The sequence below is a fragment of the Gossypium arboreum genome, chromosome 13, assembly GCF_025698485.1.
Source record: "Gossypium arboreum isolate Shixiya-1 chromosome 13, ASM2569848v2, whole genome shotgun sequence".
Lineage (NCBI taxonomy): Eukaryota > Viridiplantae > Streptophyta > Magnoliopsida > Malvales > Malvaceae > Gossypium > Gossypium arboreum.
The window spans coordinates 110,207,484-110,227,514 of NC_069082.1; the positions used below are offsets into that span (position 1 = coordinate 110,207,484).

A 20,031-nucleotide genomic window follows, 5' to 3' on the forward strand; every position below is an offset into this window, starting at 1 on the left:
AATATATATATATATATATTTTTTTTTTTACCCTAAATTTGTGGTTTCGCAACCACTGTTCCGTTTAGGCCCTATTTCGGAATGTTACAACGGCTCTATGGTACCCAACCATTATCAGAAAGATGTGTTTGTTTGACCTTCCATGTCATTCTCAAGTCGAGTCATCCTTTGCCGAAAAATGTGTGGCTCAAGCTCGTACGCTGCGTAGGTATTAAGAAAATATAAGTTACAGTCTCATCAAAAAATATTAGGTTATATATTGAAAGGATAAGGTTATTCTTTACCTATTTTCACAACTTGTCTCTTCCAGTCTGTATTCTTATAATCTCGATAAAAGTTAGACGCAATGTGCCGTATGTAGTAAACAGCTCTCTATGGCACACCAGAACACCTAATGGCGGCAATTAATCCTTTCCCTCTATCGGAGATGATGCAAATACTATCATACTAACAACATACCTCCGCAGGTTTGTAAGGAAGAATTCCCACGACTCCATATTCTCTTTATCTACGATGGAAAACGCAATCGGGAGCACGTTATTGTTCCCATCCTGAGCAATCGCAAGAAGTAAGATTTGTGTATATTTACCGTATAGCCATGTCCCATTTACTTGCACAAACGGCTTGCAGTGAGGAAACGCACGTACACATGGATCAAATGTCCAGAACATCTATTGGAAATTATTTTTCTCAGTTGTAGTTGCTCATCCGGGCCATAATAAGGTCGTGTCTACAACTTAATGGTAGTCCCCGGTATGTACTCCCTCATAGCGGCAATCCATTCCTGCAACTCATTATATGATGCATCGAAATCTCCGTACAATTGCTCCATTGCCATCTGTTTAGCTATCCATGCCTTCCGGTATGACACTCGATACTGGAATCGTGCTTGTATTTCAGCAATCAGTACCGAAACCTTAATGGTCGGCATGTCTTCAACCATTGGCATGATGCGCGTACAGATAGTTTTGGAATCAAGTTTTCGGTGATCTTCTTTCATACGTGATGAAGTGCATGTGTGAGGCCCAACAAATTTTCGTATCTCCCACATCTGCGACTTTTGGATAAATGCAGCTCGTATCCGCCAATTGCAGCCTTCTGCTGACTTCTAACACTCTCCAATAAATAATGTCGGTTTAGACATGACGACTTTATAGTCTACTGATATATTCATACTATACCGTTTAATGGCAAATACGCACTCTTCTTTATTTTCGAATCTCTGGCCCACGAACAACTCCTCAGGATCAGAATATACGGCCATCTGATGAGCAGATTGTATTTCAGGGTACTCTGGAAACTCTGCTACATGCGTCGCATCGGGGTCTATCCGAGACATGTGTGCCCCAGGATTATTATGTATCACAATACGACGAATCTGGTTCCCGACTGAATATGCATTAACATTTACTTCCTCATTCACGCCTTCATCGTCAATATCATCCGGGACCTCATCCACGTCGGGATCACTTTCACTATCGACTTCATAATCAGAAGGATCACTATTATGGTATACATCATCACCAACCACAACAGTTTCGGGTGCAGCATTAAGATCAATGCCGGTCCCATGTATAGTTGATTGACTACCAACGTATGATACCGGAACCACCATACACGGTTCTTGAGCTCCATCTTCTTCACCTAGAGTGGCATCTTCAGTTTCCTCCACACCAGCTAACTCAGCAAATAATTGAATCGGTGCATTTTGGTTGCTCTAAGTCCCACAATAAAGAGCGACCATTGTCTCCACGTCTTCATTGTCTACAAGTTCCATTTCGGTGAATTTTATGGGATCCGTCGAAACTGGAAACTTGTAGAAAAGTTTCGAGATCCTTCTCCCACAACGTTTATAAATTTTTTCACTAATTTTTTCCTTCATATCATCAAAAGAGATATTTCTATTGAATCTCATTGCTACTTGTTTACGACATTCAAATATACATCCTACGCTTGTTGTCAAAATTTCTCCATCAAAATAAACGCATACGAAAAACTGATTCTCCATATTCAATACTAGATCTGTTAAAAAAATTTCAAAATTCTCAAAATAGTTTTGAATAGCAAAAAAGTTACATAAAATTTTTAATGCAAAATTTTTCATTCAGAAGCTAACAAAATTATTAATCTAACAAACTTTTAAATAATAAAATTTCTAACAAAATTCTACATTCTATTTAAAAATAAATAAATTAAAATACCTTATCTTTCTTCTTGCTTTCCTTTCTTTCCTTCTTCTCACTCTCTTCTTACTTCTATTTTGCTGCTAAATTTTCTGTATGTTCTTCATCTGATTTTCAGGGGAATATATAGGGGAAAAATTAAGCATTTGGGCCCCAAGAAGGCACAACTAGTCGTGCCTACCAAGAAGGCACAAATAGTCGTGCCTGTCAGACAGGCTCAACTAGTTGAGCCTGTCAGGTAGGCACAACATGTATGTATGCTTCCATATACACGGGTTGTATACTAACCCGAAAAAAAATATATAATACTAATTTTTTAAACGAAAAAAAAATTAATATTAAAAAAATCGGTTGTGCCTATCAGGTAGGCACGACCTAAAAAAACATACCATTTTCGTAATTAATCTGGCTGACAACCTATTTTGGTGTATAAATTTTTTTTTATAATATTAAGGTAAAAAACCCTTCTTATTTAAAAATTAATAATATTTATTCTAATAACTATAGACATCATCGGAAAAAAAATAATTTAAGTACTAAAAGGCCCTCTAAAAGTAATTTAAAAATTAATTGAATTTTTTTTTAAATACAATCAATTAAATCCCTCAAATATGATTTTTCATCGAAACCCTAATAATTAGTTAAGTGTTAATAAGGCAAGTAACGTAATGACTAATTGGCATTTGACATTGACAATTTAATTATGTGACTGCAAAAATATCATCTAATGTGGAGGGCTTAATTAATTTTTTAATTATTATATGAACATTGAATTGATTTTTTAATTATTTTATTGGGGTTTAGATGATTTTTAAAGTTTATATAAAATTCTCAAAAAATTATAAAAATAAGAAAAATTCATAAAATTTTTAAAAATAAGTATTAAATTTTTATAAATTTTAATATTTCTTAATAACTTATATTTTTATAGTCTTTTAGAGTTTTTATAATATTTTAATAATTTCTAACCATTTTAAAAATTTTAATAAAAATTACTATTTATTCTTGTTTCTCCCATGCCTTTTGTCTTAACTCATCTTTTCTCTTCAATAATAACTAATTGCTTATTACTCACCTTAAGTCACCACCAAACACAAAATCCATTTATTTATCTTACTCTTTTCTCAACAATTCATACAAGTTTAATTATCATCACACTTCAAGCTCATCATTAAAATTTAATCCAAACCTTCAAAATAAAAAAAATAACTTTTTCTATAATTTTAATATTTACAATTTTTATACTTTTAATAGGTTTCTAAATTTTTATAATATTTATTTAACATTTTCATATTTTCATGACATATTAATAATATTTTATAATATTAAATAATTTTATAATTTTTTAAAAAATTATGATATTTAATAATTTTATAGATATTCTATAATTTTATAATTTTCAAATTATACAAAATCTTAATAATTTTAGGCTAAAATAATTGAAATTCAATTAAACCCTCCACGTTAATTTTTTCATGTCAAATGTCACATTAATTATTATATTATTAAAATTTATATATCAACTATCACGTAAATGCCATATCAACCTTTAACCTTCTATCAAGAACTTTAACAAAAAATTTCATATTCAAAGAACTTAATTAATTACTAACTTTTAATTAACATTTAATTAATTATACTAATTTTCACAAGCTATACACCTTTTGTATTTCCGAGTGCTTTATAATTTAGGAAAGATATGTATATATGTATTTATTATTTATTAAACAAGTATAAAAATATATGTACTTAAATTTTGTGAATCCTTGATGGGCATTAAAATCACCAAATACAAATTCCTATAATAAAATAACAAGTAATTAGCAAGATAGAAAAGTAGGGTCGAATCCACAACGATTGGCTATCTAATTTCTCCTTTTTCCATGACCAAAATCGTTGTTGTGGTCACAGTCGTGCTTACGACCTATGCGTAGAAATACTGAAAATAAAAATAAAAATGGGGGTTTAAATTGATTAAGATAATAAAATAAAGAAATACGAAAAATAAAATAAAAATAAATTCAAAAATGTAAAAATAAATTTAAGAAAATAAAATAAATGGACAAATGAAATAATTTTTTTTAAGTTTAGCCTTAGCCTCAGTGTACTTCAATCTAGAATCGATCCTTGAAATAAGTTTTCCCTTCCAAGCAATAAGCTGGTTCTAACGACCAATAACGTCTCGATAGCCAACTTTTCCTTATGTAGTCGATCTCGGTATGACCTGCAAATAGACTTTTGCCAAATTTCCAACTGCGATACAGGTGTTCTCAATTTAAGATTTCGACAGCCTTATGATCTGAAAAGCCCAACTCGAATCAATGGCCTCAACTGCATGGGTTATTTAAATCTGATCTTTATCTCCCCTGACAGAATCCAACTGGCTTTTTCCACCTAGACACGCCAATTTATTCGCGGGAATTCGAACACAGCACGGTCGATTCGTCTTCCCAACTGTACCCCAAACAACTCCAACCCAACGTTCACTTTTTGAATAGAAGCTGAATCAACTTTAAGGGACGAATTTGTAATATCTCATATACCGGAGAGATACAAAATATTGCATTAAGAGGTTTTTTGAGTGGGTTTGTATCTCACGATTGTTTTATTGGAACAATTTTCGGGTAAAAGCTAAAAAAAGGATTTAGTTAATCATGAAAAGTATCATGCTTGAAAATAAATGGTTTAAATGGAATTGTGGAAGGTGGGAGGAAGGAGAAGGGCTTGGTCGGCAAAAAATCAAAAAGTTGAAAGCAAAAGAAAAAGAGTTGAAATGGCATAATAAAGTATGACACAGGAATGAGAAAAAAATAGAGAATTCTATTAAATACCAAAGGCAAAAGTGTGTGTTTAATTGGATATAGGCATTAGGTATTTATACACACTTCTAGTGCTAAAATTTAGCTAGATTTTTTTCTAAATATTATCACTAAATAATCTTAAATATTATCACTAAATAATTATAAATATTATCATTAAATAATTCAAAATTTAAAAATCAAATTTAAATTAGAGATTAAATTTAAACTAATTATAGAGTTGCAACAATATAAAAAATCCTTCAATCTTTATCCAGCTAATTTTTAAAAAAAATCTTCAATCCTTCAATCTTTATCCTGTCACCTTTATATCTTCAATCTTTCAATCAAGCCCTCCTCTTTGCTTTTTGTTCCAATTTAGCCCCATTTTGTAAGAGTTTGAATTTAGCACACTAACTTCATTTTTTATAAGAAAAATCTAAATTTAATATCATTTTAGCTAATAATAAGCCGAAAATAAATATATTAAAAATACGAACTTATCTTGCTATCAAATTCCCCTTACTTAGCCGATGTTTGTCCTCAAGCATGATATCCACTAAAAATAATTCATCAATCCCTTTCAAAATCAAAATCCCCTTTCCTAGTCAAGCATACATCAAATGAATAAAAAATAATCAATTGTTAAACTCAATGAATAAGCATTTTATAAAATCTCGAACGGTATGTCAAATTCAACTATTTCACTAGATTTAGGCTTAATCAAACATGCAAAATGATCATACACAATATATACTTTTATTTATTATTTTATTTATTTTTTTCAAACGTAATCAAGTCTTGTGACGCGAAATGAGATGACAACCCAAGCACCTCACCCCAGTTACTCAACCCAACACATTCTCTTTATTTATTTTTAACGAATTTGAGACATAATAAAACCTTTTGACGTGAAACGAGATGACAACCCAAGCACCTCATCCTAGTTACTCAATTTCATATGTCCCTAATCGATTTATTTCAAGAAAGCTCAATTAGCGAAATGTTACAGGCTTTGGCTTCTCACCAAACCTTTTGACGATAAATGAGATGACAACGCAAGCACCTCATCCCGGTTACTCAACCTGATCACTGGAACGACGGAAATGTGCAAGTTTACACAATCGCAATTAGTAATAAAGTGACAAGTAAATGTCGAGTTATCATACCCACAGGGAATGTGAAAAGTATTATTTTTAAATGCAATTAAAAACACTTTGATGAAGAAAAATATTTTGATTTGAGGAGGTGATTAAAAACTAAGATTTTTAATTAAGTAAAATAAATAAAAATAAAATAAAAGTTCCAATGCACGATTTCAAAAGATGATTTTAATCCAGCTGACATAATTGTGTTAAATTAATTACATTTCTTAACTTAGAATTACTAAACTCATGTTCATGTTGTTACGAATAAATTCACGGCAACTCGTTAATTTGCTAACTTATGAACATACTCACCTACCAAAATTCATTTATCTCTTAACTATATCTCTATGTCAATTCAACTGATTAAAGAAATTTTAGTAAGTAAATGTGTTAATGCACATACATACTTATGAACTCAAAATAATCTCTTGTACATATTTCTAAGCCAATTCAAACAATTAATTCTATTTTCATAAGCGCATAAAAGATCACGTGAGGTAACAATTTATTTCTACCTTAAAACAGTTTAATCACAATAATCTTGCAAGTTATGTAAGGCTAATGTATCATTAGATACCGTTGCTAATTTAACCCTCAGCTACTTTAGATGATTAAACATGCACTGGTTAAGTACTGTGTCAATTTAGTACAATTTCAATCCGTTTAAATAATTAATTCATTAGTTACCTTACAATTGTAATGCAAGAATAACTTAGTCATGATTTTACTTAATCAAACATCTTACCAAGGCCTTAACAACACAAACAAAATTTTAATAATTTCAGCGGACAAAATGCAATCAACCTAACATGAATTAAATTTAAGTCATATTAATTAAGTTAAACATATCAACATCACAATTATTTATATACATGTTCATAATAACAACAATAAAATTAAAAGGATAAGGAACAAGAATCAAATCCGGTGTTTCTCCGAGGCTTGACTAGTTTGCTCTACTCCTCATTTTCTGCTTGTTCTTGTTGAACTGAGACTTCCACGAACACTTGAATTCTGCTCCAAATGGTGGTTGAAGGAATCTTTTTCTAAGAGGTGAAATCGGCAAGGGTATGGGGAAGAAAATAAAGAAGAAATAGAAGGGGTTTGAAGAGAGAAAATGAGAAAGAAGTGAAAGGATGAAAGGGTTTGAGATGTGTTTGAAGTGAGCAGCCAAGGGGGACCCATTTATTGGTTTAGTAGGCTGCTAAAAATATAAAAAATTAGCAGCCATAGAGCCCCCCTCATGACCGGCCACACATGTGGCAAGTTTGAAGGTTTCAAACTTGCTATTTTAAGGTAGGGGCAAATATAGGAAGACATAAATAGTAGAGGGGTTTGAATGCAAATTGAATGAGTCTTCAAGGGCTATTTTGAAAGCCAAATAATCAGCCAAACAAGCTGATTGGGTCAGCATGTGGGACAGTTTTGGGCTGCTCAGTGCTCGGTTGGATCGGTTTTCCCGGTTCAGCTCAACTAGGCATTTTTTCATAATTAATTAATAATAATTTATTTAATCCAAATTAAATTGAATTAAAATTAAAATTAATTATATTATGAATTAATATTCATATTTTGGACCGTCTTGGGCTGAAAATTTAATTTGCCTTGATGCTTTAAAATCGCTTATCGATTTTGCGCTTCTAGCAGTGTCTGCGGAGCCAATTTTCGCCATTTGTCGAATATGTCAAAAATTATCAAAATTAATAAAAATTTGTTATAAAATTAATTGAAATTCAACATGTTAATAATTTGAATGCAATGTAATTATTTTTTAATAATTATATATTTTTCGACAAGAATTTTACCGAAACCGTAAGAATTTGAGTTAAAAAGGGCATAAAAAAATGTGTGAATTTTAATATTTCCACATCCCGAAACTTAATTCATTGCTTGTCCCAAATAATGCACAAATTAAAAAGAATTTTTCGAAAACATCTTTGAAAATTTCCTTCAAAATAATGCTCTTCCCAAAATTATAAATTTGGTATACTTATGCTCAAAAACAAGAAATTTGATATTTATGCATATCATTCAAATTAATCTCAATTATTCTTATGATAGCAAAAAAAGACTAAATGCTTTCTAATAAAGACATGTTAAATCCCTACCAATTTGATTTTTTTCCTTTATTCAAGAGTAAGCTGCAATCATTAAGTTCAACTTATGCCTTCATATGTTGAACATAACAATTTCTCTCCACTAATGTAGGTAGCATAGAAACTTGAATCAATAGGTCTTTAAAAGGTTTGTAACGTGACTAGGCTAGGGGTAGGTAAAAGATAGATAAATTTAGGCTAAAATGTAACGCCCCTAACACGAATCCGTCACCGGAATAGAGTTACGGAGCATTACCGGAGTTACCGATTTATTTATCAGATATTTTATTTCATCTAACGTTCATATTTGGAACCAATTAAAATCAAACATATTGTCCCTTAAACGTACTTATTTTTCTCGACATGTTTTACTTGAATTTATTACTCGTCTCAATATACTTAATTTCCTTGTATCAACATATCAAAGATAATCACATATTTACATGTCATGATAAATATCATTCTCTTGCCATTTCTTTATAAACATAAATCAGGTAATTCATTATATCGATATTTCATGCATTTAAAAATACAATTCAAGTTACACTAACTTACCTCGTTGCTTGTTCATGTTTATAATTTCATTAATCCGATATCTTTTCTTTTCCACGTTCAAGTCTCGTATTCGAGTCATTTGGATCTTCATAAATAAATTTGATCGTCGTTTTCATTTATTTCATGTTCTAATACATTCAATTAATGCTCTAAACAAAATTACTATTTTACCCCTAAACTTTTAATTAATGACGATTTCATCCTTAGGCTCAAAAAAATAAAATTCTTGCAATTTAATACTTATTTCCAGCCGTTATTCTCATACAAATTGATAACAACCCATGAATTCTATAAAATATCAGAATTTTCCATAATCTCAACACTTTTCAATTTAATCCTTAAAACATGTTTTTCCCCGATCTTGAACTAAAGTAATAATTTCATTCAATTTTGCAATTTTAAATAATAAAATAATCCATTTCATGCAAATTGGTCATTTATAATATTTTTACAAAATTTCCCATAAAGTTTTACTTTTATTCAATTTAGTCCCTGAGCCTAAAACATGCAAATAAGCCATGCTAGCTGAATACTCATACATATTTTCCTCCTCCTCCTCTCCATTCCACATCCTTAATTTATATAACATGTTACAAGTAACATTATCAATAATTTCACTATTTACTTATATGTATATTCAAAACTGTCCATTTGCTTCATAGTCACTAAATTATTTATATCATGAGATAAAGAACTCGAAATTAAGATCCTCTAATTTTTCATGAAACTAGACTTACGTATATACTTGCCATAAAATTTTCAGAATTTTTGGTTTAGCTAATAAGTACAGTTTATTCTTTGAAGTCACCCTTATTATGTCGTCTGATAGTTCCAACCCTTCTTTACTAAAAATTAATTATCTCATTGTACAGGATTCGGATGAGTTCTCGTTTGTTTCAATTGAAAATAAACTCATTCAAGATTTTAAAAATATAAATTTAAGAACCTAATTATTTTTCTCCAATTTTTGATGATTTTACAAAGTCAAAACAGGGGAACCCAAAATTATTTTGACTTTGTCTCACAAAATTTATTATATCTCATGATTCACAATTCCATTGCTTACACGGTTTCTTCTATAAGAAACTAGACTTAATAAGATTTAATTTCATATTTTATTTATTCTCTAATTCGATTTTTACAATTTTTGGTGATTTTTGAAAGTTAGACTACTGCTGCTGCCCAAAACTGTTTTAGTGCAAAATGTTAATTATTAAGTTTATAACACCTTTATTTCCTTTCTCTACAATATTTCCCACCACTTTCTCTTATTTCTCTTCACTATTATATCAAGAACATAGAACCATATATAATAAAACTCTACTTTAGCTTCATTTCCATGCTTTTTCAATAATATCAAACTTAAAAATATATGTAAATCTTGATGTTCTTACCTTGTCTTATTGTTTCCAATCTTTAACTTGATTTTCTCTCTCCTTCAGCTTCTATTTCTTGAATCTAACTTGATATTCTAGCTTTCCATAGTCTTCTTATTATTTTTCTCTCTTGGTAACCATGGAAATTCTTTTGATTTCTAGGTGAAAATGGTGAATTTTTGGTAGAAGGACTAAATTGTAAAGAATGAAAAGTTTCTTTCTTCTCTTCTCTTCTTTCTAACGTGGGATGCATGAACAATGATGGATGGGGTGTGTGTGTGTTTTTTTTTCCAGACACACATACATATTTATAGACTAAATAAAATAATAAAATAATAAAATAATAAAATATCTTATTAAAATATTAAATAAATAGTAATTATCTAATTAAATAATTATAAAATATCACCAACATTATCATTACTATCTAGATTTCTCTCTCTTCCAATTGACCATTTTTCCCTTTGTGATCTTTTAAAATTCCATTCTAAAGTCATCACTTAATTTGGTAAAATTGTAATTTAGTCTCTCATAATTCTTCACCTATTCAATTTGGTCCTAAGTCATCAATTTTCCTTGGTTTGTATATCATTACACCTTTAAAATATTTGCACTATTAGTCCTTCAAATTTTTCATATTTACACTTTAATCCCCCAAATTTTGAGTATTTACTCTTAGGCCACAAAACTTTTCTCACTTTTACAATTTAGTCCTTTCTTGAATCATTATGTTATAATATACTTCCTAGTGACATAACTCAATTTTCCTCTTCTTGTCATTTTATTTCCTTATTTTACTATATTAAAGATAATATCTTACTATAGAAATTTTAGGGTGTTACATTTCTCTCCCCGTTAAAAGAAATTTCGTCCTTGAAATTTCCTTGTTTTCTTTTGATCATGAACTTCATTATTTCCATAATTCTATAGCTTCTTTGTGCACATATTTATCTAGTTTATCATTTATATCCATTCCCTATCCTTTCATTTCACAATTTATTTTTAATTCAATATTGCGAACATACCTTATAACGAAAATTGCTTACCTTTTTATAAGAGGCCCAATAGACTAAACAGAACACTTAGGATATACGGAACATATATAGAAGTGTATTATTATGCACTAGTAATCAGAGAGCACTTGGTGAGTACCAACATAATATTATCGGATAATGCGCTAGAGTCTCTTAATGGTATACCACTAATATCTTAGTAGATCTAATCTCATCTACTTGGGCAAATTACATTATGCACGCATATCACTTTTACACTTTTAGCATAATGCTTTTACATACTTTACAATTTAATCATTATACTAATAACCTGTATGTTTATATCTTCTCTTTCTTTAATATGATAAACTATAATATATACATATTTTTACCCCATGTTTGGCATATTTTTGGAAAGATTATCATAAGATTTAATGAATTTTATACTCCTAATCATTTAATTTCATGTTTTATACTCAGGAGAGCTTAAGATAGCAAAAAGAGCAAGAAACGGGCCAAAAACGGACAAATTAGGCCTAACTCAGTGTTTCACATGGCCTAGGCACTTCCACACGGGTAGTCCACACGCTCGTGTGTCATGGCCGTATCGACATTAAACCAAGTCAGAACTGCAAACGGCCTGAGCACCTTCACACGAACGTGTCACACGGCCGTGTCCCTATCAAGCTCAAGTTTAATTCTACTCAGAAAAGGCTAAATTTGGGCTATTTTGGGCATTCCAAAGTTTATATAAACATCCTAGAAGAGGATCAAAGGGGGACGCAGAGTAGAAAGTAGAAAATACTCGAAGAACAGCCATCGAAATCAGCTCGAAAGCAGGATCTCCTTCAAGACTGAAGATCTCCATTCAATTTCCTTAGAAGTTTTTGAGTTTCTTTATGTTTTGTTGTTTTCCCAATTTTGAGATGTTTTCCTCTATTGTTATGAACTAAATTCCCTAAATACCTACGAAAGTTGAAACCTAAGACGGATCTTATTACTATTTGAATTATATTATAAATACTTGTTCTTATTCTTAAGTGTGAGATTTAATCATTGGTTTAATATTTCAGGATATTAATTCAGGTTTTGATGTGCTTATTCAGTGGAGCAAAAGTCCCTGTTTAAGAGTAGATCCTCCATAATTAAGCGGAGTTGCATGCAATCCTAGAGATAGGACGACAAAAATTTGTCGGATTAGAGTCAAATCTAATGAGGGAATCCATAGGTCGAGTTAATGCGATAATAGGGGTTTTAATTAGAAAAAGATTTCAATTAATCAACCTAGAGTCAGTTGTTTTTAGTCTCGAGAGAGATAATAACATAAATCAGAGATTTCTACGGATTAAGTCAAGTGAATAAATCGTCTAATTCAGAATAATAAGTGAAGTTTAGGTGGATTCTTCCTTGGGTATTGTCTTCTCCGTCGATTTTCCAAAGAATAATTTCGAACTTTTATTTATGTCGCGTTCTTAGTTAATTAGATAATTAAGTTTAGTTTAGAAAACATCCCTTCAATTATTAGGCTAGATAATAAAAATATAGTAATTACTAGTACTTTTAGTCCTTGTGGATACGATATTTCCGGTCTCACCTTAACTATACTACAGTTCGATAGGTGCGCTTGCCTTAGTCGAATTTTTAGTTAGTTTAGCGACCATCAAGTTTTTGGCGCCGTTTCCGAGGATTAAGATATTAGGAACGCTTGATTTTTATTACTTTAGCCATTTTTACTTTTATTGCAATTTACTTTTTATTTTTAGTTTAATTTTTCTTTTCTAAATTTTTCTTTTTAATTGCTTTTGGCAGGTGTCTCTAGTTTATGACTATGAGGAACCCGTTAGGATCTTTGCCTTTTGATAGTGAGATCGAGAGCACAGCTCACAGAAACCCAAGAGAAATAAGGAAAAGTCTACAATAAATAGAGGAAGAGCGAGAGGAAGATATCCATACTACAACCGAGGAGATGGCTGAAAATCAAAATAATCCGCTGCCTCCTGTGGTTGCTGCAAATCTAGTGAATCAGAATCCTGCTCCTCGTACTATGTATGACTATGCTAAGCCTAATTTAACAAGGGCTAAATCGAGTATTGTTAGACCTACAATTGCTATAAATAATTTTGAACTGAAACCTAACACTAAACAAATGATTCAATAGTTTGTTCAGTTTGATGGTTTGTAGGATGAAGACCTAAATACTCATTTGGCCAACTTCTTAGAGTTCTGCGATACTTTCAAAATAAATGGCGTTTCTGATGATGCCATTCGCCTTCAGTTATTTCCTTTTTATTAAGGAATAAGGCTAAACAGTGGTTGAACTCATTACCACGAGGGTTAATCACTATTTGGGAACAAATGATCGAAAAATTTTTACTCAAATACTTTCCGTAGGCCAAAATGGAAAAGTTAAGGAATGATATCTCTTCTTTTGTGCAGATGGACTTAGAAACACTTTATGATGCATGGGAGAGATACAAGGATTTATTGAGAAGGTACCTTCACCATGGGTTACCTCTTTGGCTACAGGTTTAAACTTTCCACAACGATTTGAATCTCTCAACTAGAAAAATGATCGACGTAGCTGCTGGTGGAACTATCAATAATAAGACACCTAAAGAGGCTTATGAGTTCATAGAAGAGATGTTACTGAATAATTATCAGTGGCAAGTCATGAAGACAAAGTCGACAAAAGCAGCCGTCTTTTTTAATGTCGATTCGGTTGCTATGCTTTCAAATCAGATAGAACTTTTGAATAGAAAAATTAATGGTTTACTTGGTTCTACATAGGTTCATCCAGTAATGAGTGCGATGCAAGTGGAGGTGGAACGAGCAATTCAGAATATCCACCCTATGGCCCTAACATGGAGAACGAGCCAATGAATTATATGGGTAATAATCCTCGACTTCAAAATAATCCTTATAGTAACATTTACAATGCAGGTTGGAGGAACCACCCAAATTTCTCATGGGAATCAAAGACCACCACCCTCTCCAAGCTTCCAACAACAACCTTACCAGCAAGAGAAAAAGCCGAACCTTGAGGAGATGATGACAAAGTTTATTTCAATAGCGAAAACCCATTTTTAGAATACTGAAATTGCACTTAAAAATCAGCAAGCATAAATTTAAGGGCTCGAGAATCAAATAGGACAGCTGGCTAAGATGATTTCAGAGAGACCACTAGGGACTCTACCTAGCAACACTGAACCCAATCCAAAAGAGCACGTGAAAGCAGTTACCCTAAATAGTAGGAAAGTGTTAGCTGGATCTGAAAAGAAGTTGCTTCAATAAGCTAATAAAAAAGAGGAAGAGGGGGTGAAGCCTAAAATAAGTGAAAAACCGGTACTGAAGGAATATAAACCACGAATCTTGTATCCAGAAAAGCTGAAGAAAGACCGCATGGATGCACAATTCGGTAAATTTCTTGAACTTTTTAAATAGTTACATATTAACTTACCTTTTGTTGAAGCTATCTCGCAAATGCCTACATATGCAAAATTTTTGAATAAGCTTTTAACAAATAAAAGGAAGTTTGAAGAGTTGTCCACAGTAGAACTCAACGAGGAGTGCTCGGCCATACTTCAAAATAAATTGCCAACCAAATTGAAAGATCCAGGAAGTTTTACTATTCCCTGCTTAATTGGTAGTTTAAATGTTGAGAAGGCACTAGCTGATTTAGGCGCTAGCATTAATTTGATGCCTTACAAAATGTTCAAGCAACTTGGCCTTGGGGAACCAAAACCTACTAGGATAAGTATAAAACTAGCTGACAGATCTGTTAAATATCCTAGGGGTATTATCAAGGATGTACTCGTAAAAGTAGATAAATTCATATTTCCTATTGATTTTGTTGTGCTTGACATGGATGAGGATGTTGAGGTGCCTTTAATTTTTGGTCACCCATTTTTAGCCATTACTAGGGCTGTTATTGATGTGGGTAATGGTAAACTTGTGCTTAGGATAGGTGACGAAGAAATTATTTTTAAAATTTATAATGCCATATGATTTTCTAGAGAACAAGATGACTCCTGTTATTTTATTAATTCTATTGATTATGCTACTCAAGATTCTTTACAGGAAATTATACATAAGGACACATTGGAATTGTGTCTTGCCCAAGGAGAAAAGGTAAATAAAGATGATTCTACGATAGGTAAAATAAAAGCTGAACTAAATTCCAATGAGCCTTCATTGAGACAGAAGAGCTATGAAGGTATTGAGGAAAATAATGAATTAAAATTAAAACCCTCTGTTGAAGAACCTCCTAAATTGGAATTAAAGCAACTACCAAATCACTTAGAATATGCGTTTCTTGGAAATAATTCCACATTACCAGTGATTATTGCTTTTGGTTTACAGCCAACCGAAAAGGACGAGTTACTCCAAGTGTTGAAGGAGCACAAAAGAGTCATAGCTTGGAAAATTTCTGACATAAGAGGGATCAATCCTTCTTTTTGCACACATAAAATTTTAATGGAAGATGAATATAAACCTTGTGTGCAAGTTGAAAGACGACTGAATCCTAACTTGAAATAAGTTGTAAAAGCTGAGGGAATTAAACTTCTAGATGCTGGAATTATTTATCCTATTTCTGACAGTTCTTGGGTGAGCCTTGTGCAGGTTGTTCCTACGAAAAGAGGCATGACTGTTGTGGCTAATGAGAAGAACGAACTGATCCCAACACGAATAGTCACGGGATAGAGAGTTTACATCGACTATAAGAAATTGAACGATGCCACAAGATAAGATCATTTCCCCTTACTATTCATTGATCAAATGTTGGAAAGATTATCTGGGCATATGTATTATTGCTTCCTAGATGAACTCTCTGGTTATTTTCAAATCTCGATAGCTCCTGAGGACCAAGAGAAAATGACATCTACATTCCATACGGTACTTTTTCTTATTAATGAATGCCTTTTGGATTATGTAATGCTCCTGTTACTTTTCAGCGATGCATGTTAGTCATTTTTGATGAACTCGTGGAAGACATTATGGAGGTATTTATGGATGACTTCTCAGTATTCGGTAACTCTTTCCATCTTTGCCTTAAAAATTTAAAACGAGTTCTAATGAGATGTGAGGAAACGAACCTTGTACTGAATTGGGAAAAATGTCACTTTATTGTTCGTGAAGGGATTGTGTTAGGCCACAAAATTTCTAGCAAGGGAATCGAGGTTGACAGAGAGAAAGTTGAAACTATTGAGAAATTACCTCACCCTAGTTCAATTAAGGCTATTTGAAGTTTTTTAGGTCATGCTGGATTTTATAGAAGATTTATTAAACAATTTTTTAAAATAGCTAAGCCTTTAACGAATTTACTAGAAAAAGATGTGCCTTTCAATTTCAATCAGGAATATTTAGAAGCATTTAATACTCTTAAAGATAAATTAATTAATGCTCCAATAGTAGTTGCGCCTAATTAGAATTTACCCTTTGAACTAATGTATGATGCGAGTGATTTTGTAGTGGGTGCGGTTCTTGGACAGCGGAAAGACAAGCATTTTCAACCAATTTATTATGCTAGCAAAACATTAACAGCCGCACAAGAAAATTATACGACGACTGAGAAAGAATTGTTGGCTGTGGTTTTTGCATTCGATAAATTTAGACCATATTTAATATTATCTAAAGTTGTCATTTACACTGACCATTCAGCTCTTCGATACCTCTTTACTAAAATAGATGCAAAATCTCGACTAATAAGATGGATTTTATTGTTGCAGGAATTCTATATTCAAGATAAGAAGGGAGTAAAAAATCTTGCAGCAGATCATCTATCTAGATTAGAAAACCCACATCTCAAGGAGCTTGATGAACATGAGATAAATGACTTGTTCCCTGAAGAACAACTTTTTGCTATATCTGACTCCGAGGAACCTTGGTTTATAGACATTGTGAATTATTTAGCTGCTAACGTCACACCGAAAGGGCTGACACATCAGCAAAAAAAATGCTTCTTTACTGATGTGAAAAACTACATTTGGGAAGATCCTTTTCTTTTTCGTATATGTGCAGATCAATTCATTAGAAGATGCGTTACGAAGTCAGAAGCAATTAGAATGTTGGAACATTGCCACTCAGGATAGATTAGAGGACATTATAATGGGACTAGGACTACGCATAAAACACTCGAATCAGGTTTTTATTGGCCCACACTATTCAAAGACGCCAACAGGTATGTTACTTCTTGTGATAAATGCCAACGAACAGGTAATATCTCTAAACGTGACGAAATGCCTCAAACATACATGCTTTCATGTGAAATATTTGATGTATAGGGTATTGATTTCATGGGTCCATTCCCTAGCTCATTTGGGAATAAATACATCTTAGTAGCCATTGATTATATGTCTAAATGGGTGGAAGCCCAAGCCTTACCTACTAATGATGCTAGAGTGGTGGTGAGGTTCCTTAAGAAACTCTTCTCTCAATTTGGAACACCTAGAGCAATTATCAGTGATAAGAGTACTCATTTCTGTAACGTTCAATTTGATAAAACCCTTAAGAAATATGGAGTTTACCATAGAACAGCTACCCCTTACCATCCTCAAACTAGTGGACAAGTCGAAGTCGCAAACCGAGAGCTTAAGCGTATCCTAGAAAAGACTGTAGAGTCAAATAGGAAGGATTGGGCAAAGAAAATAGATGATGCTTTATGGGCCTATAGAACTGCTTTTAAGACCCCATAGGAAAATCCCCTTACAGACTTGTTTATGGGAAGAGTTGTCATTTACCATTTGAACTAGAACATAAAGCATTTTGGGCTATTAAATTTCTGAACTTTGATCCCAAACTCGTAGGTGAAAAGAGATTGATGCAGCAGAACGAGTTAGATAAATGGCGAATTAATGCATATGAGAACTCACGATTATACAAGGTAGCAACGAAGCACTGCCATGATGCTCGTTTAAAGCAACACAAATAATTTGAAGTTGGAGACCTTGTCTTGCTATATAACTCAAGGCTCAAATTGTTTCATGAGAAGCTTAAATCACGATGGTCAGGTCCTTTCATAGTCCAAACCGTTTTTCCATATAGCACAGTAGAGGTAAGTCACCTAACCCAAGACACTTTTAAGGTAAATGGACATCGTCTTAAACTTTATAACGGTGAGGATTTTAAAGATAATAGAGAGGAGCTACGGCTCCGTGAACCTGCCTAAATATCCCTACAAGGTAAAGTCGAGCTTAGATTCTAAATAAGTGCTCCTCGGGAGGTAACCTGAGCACTAACCCCACTAAATAACTTTAGTTTGTCTTTTCATTTTGTTTATAACCTAACTACAAGTATTTTTGGCACACACGGCTTGGCACACGAGCGTGTCCTAGGCCGTGTGCTCACCACGGGTAGGAGACATGGGCTTGTCCATGGCCATGCTAAAATAGGACAAATTTTTTTTTCCCCATGACAGGATGACACACGGGCTGCGATAAATAGCCACAGCTATGCAATACGGCCGTGTGCACCACGCGGTTAAGGGACACGGGCGTGTCCCAAACCGTGTTGAAACTGCACTTTAATTTCTCAAAAATCAGCATAGGCACGGCATGCATTAAATCACCACAGCCGTGCGAGGCGGTTTTGTGAGTCACACGGTCATGAACATGGGCGTTCCTGAGGCCATGTGAGAACTTGCACAAACAACTGAAACTTTCAACAAGTCAGAATACAACATGGGCTTAGGCCAAGGCCGTGCCCAAAAGCCGTGGGCAACCCTGATTACTAGGCACAGGTGTGCTTGACCCAATACAGGCGTAGGAGAAGCGAACGAATTACCACATGGCCATGCAATGCAGCCGTGTGGGCCACACGGCCTAGACACATGGGCGTCCACAGGCCGTGTGCGATACTGACTTAAATCATCAGACCATAAAAACAAGTCATGAACACGGGCGTGTTAGACCTAACATGGGCATGGAAGAAGTGAACAAACTTGCACACGGCCGTGCAACGCGGTTGTGCCGCACCACACGGCCTAGGGACATGGGCGTGTTTAAGGGGCAGTGTGCGACACTGACTTAAAATTTCACGAAAAACACGGGTTAAGAGCACACCACACTGGCGTGGGCCATGGCCGTATGTCTCAAAATGGGGCTTGCACGACCGTGGCCTTCTTTTATTTCCCTCCCCTAACCCTAATTTCCCCCCATTCCTTTAAAAGTTCACTATTCACCTATCTTCTTCCTTCCACTATTCCCCTATTTTCTTCATCCAGCCCTTTCTCCTTCTTTATTTTTCTTTCCCATTTTTTTCCTTTCTCTTCTTTCCTACTTCTCCTTCTCTGTTCCTCTTTCTCTTTTTCCTTCCCCTCCGACTACCAAGCCATGCCACATGCCTCTGCGCCCCACCACCGACCACTACTCTCGGTTTCCTCTCTTGCACCTCTAACTTCTTTACATTTAATCATACCTATTATGCTGATTATTACTATTATTACTCATAGTTCTTTATCACTATTCTATATTATTCTTATTTGACTGATTTATTATTATTACTATTGCTTTACTGCTTTTGAGATTCTTACTTAGTTATTGATTCAGTAAGCTTTGGAAACTGGCAATATGCTACATAGATTTTAAGGCCATTTGTTTTGTTGAGCAAATTCATATTTTTTTTATTTATTTAGTACTCAACTAGTCAGTTTTTACTAGGTATTATGATTCTACTTATTTCGTATGCCTGATTAAGCTGCATTTGGATGTTTGTTCTTATTCGTTTGATTACTATGTTGATTTGATTCATGTGATTATTTTCGCAGGAAACTATGATGAACACAAGAGGCAAAAAAATTGTCGTCCCCGCTTCAAAAAAGCAAAAGGGATCAGGTGCGACCTCCTCGGGTCCCACCACTGAGATACGCCATCCATTTCTCCAATTTCC

General features: G+C 33.3%; 1 protein-coding gene and 1 non-coding gene across 2 annotated transcripts; both read right to left on the bottom strand.

Annotated features, from left to right (window-relative positions):
• Window positions 1–730: 730 nt before the first annotated feature.
• Window positions 731–2,008, bottom strand: LOC108462504 (uncharacterized). The gene is made up of 3 exons (XM_017762447.2): window positions 1,991–2,008; window positions 1,199–1,717; window positions 731–1,108 (listed from the first exon to the last, which is right to left on the bottom strand). Exons 1-3 carry the CDS (start codon window positions 2,006–2,008, stop codon window positions 731–733), a joined length of 915 nt encoding a protein of 304 aa, XP_017617936.2.
• An 11,543-nt stretch (window positions 2,009–13,551) lies between these two features.
• Window positions 13,552–13,658, bottom strand: LOC128287428 (small nucleolar RNA R71). The gene has a single exon (XR_008278128.1). It is a non-coding gene; the product is annotated as a small nucleolar RNA R71 (small nucleolar RNA).
• Window positions 13,659–20,031: the final 6,373 nt, after the last annotated feature.